Here is a 15,781-nt window from a genome sequence, read left to right on the forward strand (position 1 = left end):
TATTTCATAATAAAAACAATTTTACAAATGCCATATCTTCATTCACTTTGGTGACTAGACCATTAGTCTGACTTGTCTCATGTGCCACTGACAAATGATATGAGCTCTGGTGACTAGAGCAGTCCCTCCACTCACACTTTTTTTGCTACTTTTTACAAAGTTAAAGAAGTTACCAAGTGTAGAGGAAAGAAACGGCACTAACTGCAAAAGTATGTTGCGGATATAAAAAAGTTTGTCTCTAAATTCACAGGATTTAAGTGTGTAGCTCTACTCCTTTGTCTTCTTTAATTAAAGTGAAAAATATTTTAGTTTTGGGATGGCCAGAAATGCAAAAAAAGTGTATTAGACCAAAAATGTATAAAATACACATAAATATAGTTATTTTATCATTAAAATACATACATTTCTTCTACAAAGTGTCAAATTTTTATCTTTTTATAAGTGATGCATTGGCAGATAGAGACCCTACATTGACTTGTATGAGTGATTGCACCATTACCTTACCATCATATATAAAATTAATCTGTCCTATGGGACATGTTGTTCTTCATGTGTATGCTATATTACAATATCTTTCATTACTCTGAAGGCCAGACCCTCAGAGCATAAATTACTCATAAAAAATACAGCAAAATTGCTGTGGCATTTAAAGCAAATATTTACTCAACTTATACAACTTTTCCTTTCTCTCTTTCTCTCTCTCTCATAAATGATATTACCCATACTGTAATTTTCATCTTGCTAAAGATATTTTAATAATCAATACTGTCATTTGTGCAGTAAGATATTTCTAAGACTGTGTAAAGCTCAGACAGGAAGATTAAGGAGCTGTTGCAAAGGCAATACCTACAACAAAAAGTAAACTGTGTTTTTATGTACATTTAGTGTGTAGGACCATGGAGTTTGTTACTTGAGGTTTTAACCAGATTTAGTATGAAGACAAGACTACTATTATGTAATTTTACCTTATACTATATCAAGTGTTAGTTACTAATAACTGAATACTAGTTGCTAATAACTCCTAATATAATCTTTAGGAGTTGAATGTGAAAGGAGTTCTCTTTACTCTCTTTGTTTTATATGTATTAAACCTTTTCTGTGGATAGTCCTGAGATTGTACCAAAGTTTGTCTTAGGGAGGCACAACATCCTTGCACATACAGTAGTCCCAGAAGGGGGAAACAAATTTTACTCAGTCACTGCCCCTAGAGACCAACAAGGGTCTTTGGTAACAGTGGAAAATCAAAGCACTTAGGACAATGTGGATGGTTACACTTTCCATCCGTTTGGACTAACCAAACATGACTTGCATAATATGAGGGTCTCCAAAAATATGACAAATAGCTCTGACTGCCTTATTCTTCCTGGAGCAGGAATGGTTCTCCATTCTTCTCTCCATATTTGTGGGCATGCCAATGACTCTCCAATCCTGGAGGAAACTTCAGATTCTTTGAGAACTGAAATGCTGCCAATTCAAACCTAGAGACTATCCAACAAAGCCTTCAGGGCAGAGGACTTTTGAAGGGGAAGCTAGATCAGGTTTCAGAGCTTCAGCTACCATTCTCTCTCAAGCTAAACAAAGTCCTTTATGTGACTGGTATTGCTAACAAGGTGTTACTCCACTTGCTTTCCCATTAGGGGCTATAAGGCAACCTTCTCTCATGCCTCTGAGGTTCATGGAATAGACATGGGTTCTTCAGTGGAGATGACAAGGCTTATCCTTGATTTTAAGTTTATTAACAGTTGCCTACACCTCCCAAACAAGGTCTTACCCTGGTGTGAAAGAGTCTACTGCAACTTCTGAGTGAGCCTTTGCAATGCTTCTCTGCTGGACCTCCACTGAAGATAGGTCTTTTCCCAGAATCTGAATTTTAATACAAGTGAGTAAGCTTTGCACACTTTCCAGAAGAGTTGTGGTAGGTTTCGGTAAAAACAATGGTTTGTATTTTAGAAATAGTATTTTTTTTTATGCTTAGTTTTTTTTATTTGTTTACATGATTTTTTTGTGACAGCTGTGATAAGTTTTGTGATGTAAAAGTTTTTTTCTGCTCTTGTCTTTTCAGGGGGGGAATGAGTGGTAGGTCAGCAGACCAACTTTTCCCCCCTCCAAAGTTTGCCTTTTGAGGTTTGCCCTTCTGAAGTCTGCCCTCTGGTCTGTGGACTCGTGAGGACTGTTGGTGTTGTGGGGTTTGGAAGCTTTCTGTGTGTTGGTTTGTGATTACAAGAAGCAACTAAACTATATTAAGGACACTGAAGGAAAGTGAAGTTAGTACAGCTGTAAAGGGGTAGTCTGGTGTGCATGTGTCACATATGTTTTGTTTTATATAGCCTACAGGAAGACTTTTGTCATGAATTGAGAGATGCTGAAAAGTACCATCTCTAGAGACTACAGTTGTTGAGACCTTGGAGATCCTATTTTAAGCTGTACAGTGTCCTATCTTTGGCCCTGAATGAACTTTCTGTATGGACAAGTTTATGCAAAAACAGTGAATCAGGGACAAACTAATGATTTAGTTAACTGGCAGCTGGGGTTTTACAGGTACTTTTCCTGATTAGTGTGATAATTTTGGACCCCAGGATTTTGGAATAAATGTGGTTTTATTGTGCTAAGTTGAAGTCCCCCTAAGGTATGTATATATACATATATATATATATATATATATATATATATATATATATATATATATAATTTGTATATAATTTGTTTTGTTTGTGTTGATTTATTTTGCTAAGTTGATATCCCTAGTGTTGTAAAGGGCAAGATATTACTGTACATATATATCAATTTTTTGTAGTTTGATTATGTAGTTTAAGGTAGTTGATGTGTGCTTGAGTGGGATGGAAGTGGTAGTTTTCATTGGTAAAATTTTGTTGCTTGTATCTCGCATGTGTATATATATATATATATATATAAATATATATATATATATATATATATATATATATATATATATATATATATATATATATATATATATATATATATATATATATATATATATATATATATATATATACACATACATATGTGTGTGTGCACTGTTGCCTTTTTTTGGTTGTCTAGTGCTGTGAAGGGGCCAAAACTTCATCTGTCTTTGTAAGATTAGATTGGGGATTAGTTAGATAATAAATTGGTTTTAAGAAATTGAGTTTTTTTTGTAAACCTTCTATATTCCTATTTTGGGTCATCGACCACAGTTTCTGTTTTGGTAAGCCCTAACAGAGTAACATATTCCAGAGGCTGGACTTCGACTGGACTGTCATCTGCTGCCAACTTCATAACAAAGACCTAAGCAATGGGCAGCCAGGACCATTCTACTGTCCCTTTTCTCTTCATTTCCAGTCATCTGTCATCATTAGCATTAAAAATCATCTGTTTCTTGTAAGAACAATGCAACACAACTTTAGCATACTGTAATTCTTTCCATGGGTTGTTCCAGGAAACAAGTCTCCTACAACATCCTATCTTACTAGGTCAGCAAGCTTATCCTCATTGTAAAATATAATGCTTCAAAAGGGGAAAGGGTGTAAGCAAGAGGTCTAGTTCATAGAGCCTAAGCTCCTTCTGCTATTGCTTTAAAAAGTGATTTGGATATACAGTACACACCATTTCAACTGCAAGTTTATATAACAAATTTGAAGCAGACACATCTGCCACAGCGCTCCTTGATCATCTAAACTTTGACAGCCTCTTCTTGTAGCTGAGTTACTGTTCAGATAACAACTCTAATGGCATTTTTCACATGTGAGACAGGCAAACACCTGGTAGCAACACCTGCTGCAAAGATTATTGTCTCTCCTGAGAGAATGCATAAATGTGTGGCAAGGCTTACCTGGGTGACTTTGATAAGCAAGCTGAGGCACAGAAAAAGTCGCAATTAATAAACAAAAAATACGCAAAATAACAGCACTTAGCAAAGCACAAAATTCATAAAGTGCAATAACAGTTATTTGTAAATAGAAAATAACAGAAGTAGAGTAATAAAATCACTTTTTAAGAAAAGCAATTAATTTATGGAAAAATACATCCCACTCAGTCTATGACAATGCATACATACAATGGGTAACAGTAATGGACATCAATTGAAGTACTGCAATTGTTGCACTAATTCACAACAAGAAAATCCATTAAAAGTAGTCCTCCTATATATAACGTAGCTCTTTGTTGGTACCAAGAAAGTAAATCAGAGAAAATTATCAGGTATGCAGTGTACTTACTCTTTGATGGAGTACAGTAAACAATAGAAAAAAGTGGTCAGCATGAAAAAGAACTCCTTTCAGAATTATAATTAACGGCTATTTAGCTTGCTAGCATTAATACTAAACCAATAAAAGTTGGACTGCTTTTAATCTGGCAAACTTGGGGCTTCACCATTGCCAGACTACAGAAACTGACCTGAAGACACCTAAGGGGTCCCCTTATGATCCATATACTGTACTTATTCCACATACATACTGCTGTGTTCTCAAAGGTAAAACCAAGCTTAAAACATGACATAGCACTACCATTAATGCCTCCAAACAATGTTTTTTCACCTGCTTGATAAGCATCTTCCCAGTATTGCTGAAACCTTCATTACATCAGAGCTTCCACCACTTTTCTAGTGCACGGTCTACCATCTACAATTTTAATTTTGCCACTCTGATGGCTGCCTCTTCTTGAAAAAATCTTGGTGACTTACTGTTTAGTCTTAGCTCATTGCTTTTGCTTCATAATAACTGTATAACCATACATGAATTTTGCCGTGTATATAAAGGGAAATGCTTGATGTTGGCTAAAACTCTTCAGTGAAACATGAATGTCATTACAAATCTCACCATAAAAGTGGTCACTTAAGATAATTTTGTTAGCTGCATTTTATCTGTAAATACTTGTGCATTGTTGTCCATCAAATATAAAGAACTCTGCCACAGTGGACATTTCAAAATATGGTCAAGTTTTCTCATAGTTGTTTTCTTTCTTTCTTTATATCATTACAATTGGTCATTTGTTTTGCATGTATTATAAATAGATCTTTCATGAACGGTTTTCATCAAGTATAATATGGCAGCAAATGCACTGTTACTGAGAAAACAGTTATCTTTTAACAGTTAATTAATAAATTTTGTATGAAATGTTATTCATTTAATAACCAAATTATCATAAATTAAGAAAAAGAAATACCGGGTGTTTCGAAATTAGAGGCCCCCCCCTCCACAGAACAAATGGAAATTTATGAAGTTTTCTGCTATAGCCTATCTCCAAGTACATTATTTTAAGTTTCTATTAAGCTATTTTTCATTTTACATTGTATTTTCAGACTGAGTGATGGAGTTAGATACAGCCATGGCTAACGACTTGCAGGAAATCGGATGGATTGACCGAATCCGGGCTATAACCTTCAGAGAGGCCAGGCATGATGGCGCATCCTTCATTTCACGTTCCTGGATAGCTAAATACATTAAAAGAGATGAATCCTTTGTTAAAAGAAACTGGAACAAAAATCTTATGACTGTCATTGCAAAAAGTGTGAGAATCTTGGAAGGCCTGAAGTCCTTTCTCAGGAGTCAAAAGACATCATACCCCTCAAGAATGCAGGCTGTGGTACAGGCAGATGAAGGCCACACAAAATATTAAATACTGAGAGGAAAACTTAAATAAATACCTGTTCTGAATTACTTTTGTTTTTGTCCATATCAATTTTAGTTTATGCTGTAGAGGGGGAGGGCTGTAATTTCGAAACACCCTGTATATTGAATTAACAGAAAACCACTTTAGAAAAGTATAAAAAAAAATATTCAAATGTTGAGAAAATGGGAAATATTCCCCCATTCTAATCATAGAAAAGTTATTTACTTGAGACATTCCACTCAATTACTGATAAAGAATTAGAGGAATTAAAAGTTTACTGAATATATAACAGATTCATTTATCAATTCATTAATTTGGCCAACATCTTTCTTCCCATTCTAGGAGAAACACCATCATATGAAATATGAAATTAAAATGTAAAATATGAGAGGCTGCCATATGCCAAATGTACATTCCATGTCTGTCAATGATGTTATTTTTTTTTTTTTTTAGCGTTAAGCATTTCGTGAACACAGATGCTAATGGTAATAGTATTCATGTTTGAAATCCTTCCTTTTGGGGAGAAATAAACTTGGATGCATCACAAAGGACTAAATACTGTACAGCCAAATATATGAAGATAACAGGATTGTATCATCAGCATAAACAGATTCAAAAAGTGTGCCAGAACCTGGGAGTTGCCCAACAATAGAATTAAGAATTAAAGTTTATCTGGCAGATTAAAAATGTGCCAAATCATGGGAGTTGCCAATCCACATAATTCCTGATGAAAAAGGTTCAACCTGTAAAATCATCACCAAAAAAATGCCCACTGATGAAAAAGTATCAATTATGTATAAATCACTGAGAACACAACTGGAATTAAATTAATTACTCACTGAAAGCTGTACAGTATGAAGCCTACAATCCAAAATGACAAAACCAGCAACTGATTAGTTCCTGCCACAATTTACTCATTTTACTTACTAAGAGCATTAAAATAACAAACAGCCCCAATAAATGATTACAAGAGGAAAAATCGAAAATGATCATAACACATGAAATACACATAGTAAGTTAAGGACACATCATAAGTGAGGTACACACTCTTGGTGAATAGTGAACAGAGATGTCAAAAGTGCTACAAGTTCCTGAGATATACCTGGGGCTCCAGGTGGCATGTGTAGCGGGACTGCTACTTCTGGCTGTTCAACAAGACTGATGAACCTGGGAACATTCAGGACACCAAATGGAAGGCATATATATGATTGATGGGTATTGATTAAAACAAAATTTCAGTGATTCTATATACGGTGCATTTGAACTAATAAGTTTCATTAATAATAAACAAAATGAGCAAGTTTCACACAACACATTACCTAACATTTTCTCAAATTTAACTAATAAGTTTCATTAATAATAAACAAAATGAGCAAGTTTCACACAACACATTACCTAACATTTTCTCAAATTTAAAGATTTAAACTTTATACTATCAATCAATTAAAAACTTATTTCTGTCTTCAACAAAACTTGTATTGTTGAATAACAAAATGAGCAACAATTTATTCTATTCCAAAACAGAATGTAGTAAAGATTCCTTTGGTGAATTGTGATTGATAAACAACTGCTAAGTTTAGAATAGTGAAAAATTAGTTCTTAAACTTGACATACAACTGCTAAGTTTAGAATAGTGAAAAATTAGTTCTTAAACTTGACATACTAAGAAAAAGAACTTTTATGCTACAAAAATTTGATCATATTTTCACTAATACTCATTGCAATTACTGTATAATCATGCTAATGGATAATACAAAGATGCATTCTGCACAAATGGGCAAATGCATAAGCAGTGCAGTAAATGTAGCTCTTCAATTGTGTGAACTAGGCCTTTATACAATATAAGCTTTCTTTCAACTTCTGACTTTTAAATGTTTATTAAATGTCCATATATTAATTAATAACAGCACCCATGAGTGGCTACTAATATTGGTAATAATACCTAAATTATCACAAACAACTCTCTTTTCACAGCTGGTGCCAGCCACAAGGGACTACTGTCACAATATGCACTGTGTGGTATACAGTATAGATGGTCTTAAAGGTTCTCTGAAGTATCCTTTCAGTTCCAGGTGCACTGCTTTCTGCATTTTACTTCTCATCCATTACTTTTGGTCTCTTCCCACATGTGTACCATCCTTAACTTAAACTTGCTATAGTCTTCACCTCTCATTTAAGGGCAAATCTTTCACACAAGCTAAATGCCAGTCTAGAAATGTGACCTAGTGGCCATGTTGGAATTAATAAAAATCTGGATGATGATGAAGGCCTACCATTCTTGATTGTTTATAAATGCATTACCACTGTTTTATCATCACCTTTAAGTGGCTAATAGTATTAATAATGACAACAAGTACTAAAAACTTTTAACAGATGCCTGCAAGCCCATAGGCAGAGAGTTTAAGAACTACATAGGTATGCAAGAAAATGATGCCTACTCTATGAGAACATCTAATGAGCAGGTGTCCAATAATCAGGAATTTACTCTAAAAGACTTATAATTCTTCTGAAGACAGTGTGTGTGTGTGTGTGTGTGTGTGTGTGTGTGTGTGTGTGTGTGTGTGTGTGTGTGTGTGTGTGTGTGTGTGTGTGTGTGTGTGTGTAAAGCAATTATCTTTACTACAAAAAGGTAAGCTTGGTACAAAATTTGGGAAGCCTTACACAAAAAATGAAAATAACAGTGAAGATTTAGACAAAATTTAAGACTAAAAAGTAAAGCATGAACTGTATAAAAACAAATACAGTAGCCACTTCTAAATGAAAACAACTGCATATACAGTACCACTGTATAAAACACTTACAAAAGAAATGGAAATGAATTCACCAAATTTTCATACACTTACCTTGAATAAGCAACAACCACAGCTGTAGCAATAAGACTCAAAGCTACGAGAACTTTCCAAATCAGCTCTAAGCCTGAGCTGTTTATATGGCGTAACCTGAGGAATATCATTAGTTATAGCAAGATAAGTCATGACTGCTACAATAATGAATATGACAAGGAAATTTCCCTTGTTATTTACCATGTTCTACATGCAAATTCTAAATTGTAATGGGCTAGGCAGTCTCTACAATGTTATACAATTCTACTGCAATACCTGGCAATCTTTGCATTACAAAAACAGATGAAGTGAATATAGTCTGAAATCTAATTACTTGTACGTCCTACTGCTTATGATGACCTAATGATTGCAGCCTTAAAATATCAGGGGTAAACAAAAAAAACCTTATTTCTTCTCAGCTTAATCTCTACCCAGGGTAACTTTTTTTAATTAGCTTTTCAAGCTGCCTCAATCTTGTGCCCTCTCTTTTTCTCCCATCTCTTCTCAAATAAAGTCTCTCTATCTTCTCTTGGGCCTTTCTCTCATTTGATTCCCAAGCACTTTCACTTTCATAATCTCTCCTGCAACATGTCACTCATTATTCCCCTCCTCATCAGGTCTTCAAACCATCTCAATCTTGACTCCAGGTCTTTTTTTGACACTCAATGACTTTTGCTGATCCCTTGATGCATTCGTTTCTTATCGTATCTCTTCTCATTACTCCATCCATCTGTGCAACATCTTCCTGGTACATAACTTATTTTGTTTTATTTCCATCAGGGGTGCCACTTCTAGCCCATATAATATAGCAGGTCTTACCATCACCTTACATACCTTGCCTTTTAGCCAAGTAGGGACTCTCGTCATAAAGTACGCTTGTTACTCCCCTCAAATTATTTCACCTGGCTTGAATTTGATGGTTAACCCCTTTATCCATATAACTCACTGTATCTATTATCAAACACAGATACTTGAAAACTCTCAGCTTCATTGCAGCTGGCAGGTCATTATCCAACCCATAATGTCACACATTCTGTCTTCAACTTATCTTCATTCCTTTACATACCTCTACCCATCTAGCTTTCTCCACAGCTCCTCTTTATTTCTGCAATCAAAATGATGTCATCAGCAAAGGAGCACCTCCTTTACATCCTTGGTGATTACATCCAGAATGATACTGAACAAGAAGGGGGCTCAGCACTGATCCCTGATGCACTCCTACCTTGACCTGGAGGCTACTACTCATCCCAACAGTACTCACAGTAGTTGTTACATTTCTATACATTTCACTATTTACTCTTAAAAATATTTTTCTGGTGCCTCCTGCTCCCTTAAAACTTTCCATATTTTATGTCTAGGTTCTTTATCATATGCTTTTTCTAGGTTGATAAAGACCATTTCAATAGCCCTCTGCACTTCTTCATTAATTGTACCAATTCATTAATGAAATTCCTCTTTAGTTCTCACAACTCTCTATGTCTTTTCTCTTTAAATATTGGTATCAGTGCATTCGCACTCAATTTTCTGGCATAATGTCCTTTTCCATAATTTATTAGCTCCCACAGTGTCTATTCCCTCCTTTTCCATAATTTTCTTTATTAGCTCCCACAGTATATCTGTCCCCTTTGCCTATAATTTTCTCCATGAGCTCCCACACTACATCTATTACCTCCTTACCCAGTCTTACATAAAACAATTTTGAGAGGTTTCATGGACCAAATTTTTCAGTCATCTGGGTTTTCTTTTACAAGGGTGCTTTTCAGCCTGGTAAGAGCCCTGCCTCCCTCCTGGGAGAGCAGCAATGGAGGGGGGCCTCCCTAATGGGGGTGGTAGGCCCTCTGGGAAGACATCCTTGGGGGAGAGACTAGACCCCCCTCATCTAAGGACCCCTCCCTAGGAAGCCTTGCAACCCCCCATGGTGAGGCCTTCCTCCAGGGATGCTTCCTTGCCTGGCAAGGAAAAAAACTTATTTCTTCACAGTCTAAAACTTATTAGTTGATGAAAATTTGAAATTTCCTACAACAGAACAGATTTTGATATATAACACATCCATAATGGAATTAACTTTTGAGTATATGCCAACATACCACTGATTTACATTTTTTCACACAAATGTCAAGGCAACTTACAAAGCATGTCAGAAATTTCGTTAAAACTATATTTCTACGACAGGGATACCACTAGAGACTGCAATATCTGAAGATGATGCAGTCTCTGAAGATATAAAGAGGGGCCTTGGAAATATGAAAAGTGGAATAAAATTGCTTGCGTAAGCTACAAAAATTTCTGACAAGGTGCTGGAGGAAAGGTTGTGGAATGCCATAGACTGTTATGGATCTTGAGAAGGTATTAGAGAAGCAATTGCATGGGCACTACAATAGTGATGTTACTGTAAAATAACACAAAATCTAAACTGAAGACATAAATTTTGGTGTTTATCGTGGATCAGCCTCAAATATTCTGCTGTATATCACAGCAATAGTAGAAGCTACAAATGAGTGCCAATGACCAAGTGTTAACAGCACTCTCAGAGAAAAGGGTCAATGTGGAATGGAAACAAGAAGAAAATTAATGTAAGCAAACCGAAAATTATGGTAACTCCAAAAGCAGCAATAGAAAATGTACAGTCAGAAATGTGGACATGTAAATACTGTGGGAAAGGTGAATGGTGAACTCTTTACTATGTACCAAATGTAATAGATGGTGTCATCGAAACACTAAGGATTAGAGGATATACATGGAATAAGCAACTTTTATCACTCAAAATATACATGATGAGCAAATGGTGAAGACAAGCAGATGGTGTACCATATTGTGGTGGAAGGGCAGGACTTTGAAGAGACAGAATAATCCTGTTCTTTGGGAGGACAAAGGACAGTTAGAGTGAGGAGATACTGACATGGGAGAATGAAAGGTAGAGTGGAAACAGCCTGTATGAAATGGAGAGAATTTTCTAAGCAACTTGTATCCCTTCAGTAAACAGAGCAAAAAAATTACATTTTTATGATGAAATAAGGTTTAATATATACTTACCAAGTAACTATAAAGCTATTATGTTTCATTTATGGGCTGCTTAAATTTGAAAATTCACAGTAGCGTTCCATTATTTTGGTGAAGGTAACTCATCCCGCCCACTTTCGGGGAAGGATAGGTACAACACTACTAACGAGCCCAATTCGTTTACACCCTATGCCCATGAGAGGGAAGGAGGGAGGGCTCTGATCATGCAGTTACTTGGTAAGTATAAAAAACTTTATTTTATCATAAAAATGTCATTTTTATATAAGTAACTTACAAGTAACTACATAGCTGAATCCCAAATTGACAGGAGGTGGGATGCGTGGGTATGTACAACTTGAAAAACACTCATGAACGGAGATGAATTTTGAAATACTAAGTAGTTAACATTGGTAAAATGTTTGTTGTAACCTACCTGGTGAGAGAGCTACAACAGGAAGATACTGCCTCTGACCTGGGTCATCTCAACCGTAGTGGCAAGGAAGTGAAGCCAGAGGCGCCTCTACATCAGTGGGGCTTTGCAGCCAAGGAGTACTCCGATGGCTGCCAAAGCATGCAATAAAACACAAAAGCCCTTGCTCTGGGTGCAGTATTAAAACCAAGACCATAAAAATAAGTTACACATACACCATATAAAAAACCAGTTACCATAACCCATTCATAACAAGACAATGAATGATGGATGCTCCATGTACTCAGTACCCCCAACTTTCCAAAACTTGACAACCTAAATTCAAGGTGAGTGGATAGAGGAATGTAAGAATACCCTCTATCCTTCCTTCCCCAACAGCCATGGATAATGGGCCAAGGGTACTGCAGTTCTCATAAACAGTTTCAATATCACATAGATAAAAATTCGCAAACACTGACTTCCACCTCCGGATGGTGGATTGCAATATTGCAGAAAGGGATAAATTCCGCTTGAAGGAAAGCGATGTCACTACTGCTCTAATTTCCTGGGCTTTAACCTTGCAAATTGGCAAGTCTTCCTCTTGAATTTTAATGTGCGACTCGGAAATCACATCTCTCAAGAAGAACGCCAATGGGTTCTTGGGTAAAGGACAGGCCGGATCCTTAACTGAACACCAGAGGTTAGGAGATGCTCTTACTGGACAAAGAGCTCTCTCTTGGTCCGTAGGACATCAAATGTCCATTAAACCGTTGATTGTGAATGAACGGGGCCAGGGAAAAGATGGCGTTTGGATCCCTCAGATCCCACTAAATACCTGAATTCCTCAGATCCCACTAAATGCCTGAATCCCTAAGATCCCACTATGTACTTAGATCCTCCAGATCCCACTAAATGGATCCCTTGGATCCCACTGGATGCTCGGATCCCTTGGATCCTGGAGCACGATCTACGTATTTCTTAGAGACCCGTTTGGGTGACAAAAACTGATGCTCTGACACAGACACTGCAGCAACGCATTAGACGGACCATCCCAAAAACCACATGATGGTTTGGAGCTCTAATCCCGATCTCTGATCTCTGGTCCGCTTGCATGGGATCGGAAAATCAGACTCAACCATGGATATCAGCCTTTCCAGTGGCCCTGGATGCACTTTTAAAGAGCCAGCTACACTTCTGACTCGCTTTGCACTTGGATTCGTCAGATCCCAAATCCGAATCACTTGATGAAAGGGCATGAACTCCGATATGGATGCCTTTCTGGCAGCTGTCTGCCGAGTCCTGGGAATCTCGAACAAGCTCGGTTGAGGGAGCAACTGCCCGTGGGGAAACCCCACTGACCTCCCTTGGACTTACGGTTTGCCTCCTCCCAGGTTTAGGGGAGTTTGACAGGGACCTTCGTCTAAGAGCATCGGTGGGACGAGTAGCCACCTCTACAGGATAAGCAGTTTCTGACAATTTAACTGACAAAGGACAAGAAGTCTTTTTAGTTGCAGACTCAAGATCAGGGTATAAAATTTCCTCTTAATACAGAGAAAAATTTAACTTCAACAATAATCCCATGAGATTTTTAAAAGCATGAGCTGCAACAGAGAGAAAGACTAGAAGCAGGATGACAAGCAATCAGGGAGGTTCAGCGCTTGGATGCTGCAATGAAACCACTCTTAAAGTTAGTGGGTATGATGCCATCACTTGGGGCTACATAAAAATTCACTGGTATGCACCAGGTATGCAACATTAGCAAACCACTTTCATTTAAGGCTATAATGAAGCTATTAGAGTTACCAGTCCTTTCACGTAACAAGATAGTGTGATTAGAGTAGGGAGCAAAGATATACAAAACCAGCTTATTATACTAGGTCAAGGTGTTTCTCTTCCAAGCTTCAATACATACCAGTCACATACAGTATATTTTCCAAAATTAAATACTCTTGATTTAGCAGAGAAATTTTGTCTATTGCAACTAGATCACATTCTACCTACCCACAACGAACCTAAGAATCATCAGTTTTCCTCTGCTTCTTCATGTCTAGAGGATATTAACACATCACATGGGGTCTCTAGTCTGGGGCCAATTTGATTTTTCAGATATGGGCTGTAGTTGTGTTATCAGACAGTAAAAAACACTTCTCATCTACTGATCTCTGAAGAAATGCCAATTTCTGGCAGGGTGAAATTGTAGTGATTGTACCTTCCACATAACACTCCACATTGACTTCTCCATTGATGCTAATGTAAAAAACAGTTTTGATAAGAACCTGCTGGACAGATCTAAGACTATCTAGGTTTGTCTTTGTGATCTTATATGGCCCTCCAGTATCTATCCCAAAGCCTAAACAGCAGTTTCTAACAAAAGAAGATCAGACTGCTACTTGTCTATGAGACTCCCTGCCACCTCACAACATGCAACTAACCATCATATGCCCTTGTGAAGCTTCAAAGTGGAAGATATAAGAACCAGTACAATAACTACTGATTATGAGGATAGCTGAAATCCTTGAGGAAAACTTTACTACCTGACATGAAAGTTACAACTCTTGTAAAACATGGGCTAGAATTTGGTGTGCAAACTTTAATTCAATTATTATTTTTCATTTTTTGTTGAATGACTAATACCTTACCTAAATATTAGGAAGAGGATTGAATATGAAGAGAAAAACCACATCATTTGTGAGTGTGAGGATGGCATACCATGTTCTGTATATAAGCCCTTCCGAGTTAAAGGACGGGGCTCAGCAATAATTCTCTTCATAACCAAATTTACTGCTTCATTTAAAAGAGCACCAGCAAAAAATACTATCTGAAAAAGGTATAAAGAAATGCTAATTAAATAATACTAAATACTGTAATTTAATCATAAAAAGAACATGTAGCAATATTACATATTTTTAAAGTAATTTGTACTTTTTCTACATATACAAACCATAGTCTTTTATATAGGAGGACTCATCAGCGTAAGCTGGAGCCAGTTGTTGAAACAAGGTAATTAAGAAAATGGCAAATTACTTCAAAAATTTTTGTTCCTATGAAAACACAAACCACTGCCTTTTATGTACAAGACTCACTCCTTAGGCAGGATATTGTCTCTGTCAACTGATTGGAAGTTGAAAACCACCTGGAATGTCATGATCCTTGTCATGCAAGTGAGCAACGGAAGCTTTGACTCCTATAATCTGTCACAGGGATGTCAGAGCAGTAGAGACCTGAGCATGAGTGAGGGTGTCTAGAGTAAAGGCGAGCTCACTATCAGATTGTCCCATAGCAAGAGACTATTTTCTGTCAAAACCTGAGCACCCAAGTGGAGATCTATCACATGTAGATTTCTTGCCTGTGCTCATATGGTTCAGAGACCATGAATGCACAAAGTGAGATGGTAGTATTAGCTCAACCCATTGTTTCAGGCAAAACAAGAGTGGAAGAGTCAAGGGCAGTCCTCTTGTTCAAGAGTGGGCTGGGATGGGATACCTAGCATGCTTCAGAGAGACCTGTGGCAGCCCTGCCTACGGTGGATAATCCACCTCCCAAAGACTGGGAAGAGCATTCAGCATTCACTTGAAGTCCTATGGGATTTCTTGTGAAGGATCTTCTAGGACTTCTTCCTAAGGAAAAAGGTCAAGGAGACAGGGAGGAGAATAAACAAGAGGAAGAGATAGATAAACAGCACCTGTGCTTCTTCCTCTAACCAATAGCTCATGCCTTGCTTACCTCCAGTGTGGAAGGACTGGTTAAAGAAAGAGGTTTCATCATGGCTGAAGATGTGGTTGATGCTGGGGCTATCTCCCACATGTAGTACCACCACTACAAGCAGGGTAACCTCTTTAGCAGACAATGCAGGAGCAACAAGAACAGAAAAGTCCCTTCCTTAGCTGTAGCTATGAGATCAAGGAATGCTACAAAAGATAGCTTCCCAAATGCTTAAGGA

General features: G+C 37.1%; 1 protein-coding gene across 3 annotated transcripts in view; it reads right to left on the reverse strand.

The window, feature by feature from the left end:
- The window catches only part of LOC136847747 (dolichyldiphosphatase 1-like), a 34,952-nt gene that overhangs the window by 6,064 nt on the left and 13,107 nt on the right, over positions 1-15,781 (reverse strand). For 2 of the 3 annotated variants that reach the window (XM_067119624.1, XM_067119621.1), the window contains exons 3-4: positions 14,481-14,659; positions 8,454-8,549 (exon numbers count right to left, since the gene is read on the reverse strand). In XM_067119624.1, coding sequence (XP_066975725.1) covers positions 8,454-8,549; positions 14,481-14,659 — 275 coding nt within the window. The remainder of the gene's footprint in view (positions 1-8,453; positions 8,550-14,480; positions 14,660-15,781) is intronic. The other variant, XM_067119622.1, reaches the window with a different exon arrangement.

This window comes from Macrobrachium rosenbergii, chromosome 17 (assembly GCF_040412425.1).
Source record: "Macrobrachium rosenbergii isolate ZJJX-2024 chromosome 17, ASM4041242v1, whole genome shotgun sequence".
Lineage (NCBI taxonomy): Eukaryota > Metazoa > Arthropoda > Malacostraca > Decapoda > Palaemonidae > Macrobrachium > Macrobrachium rosenbergii.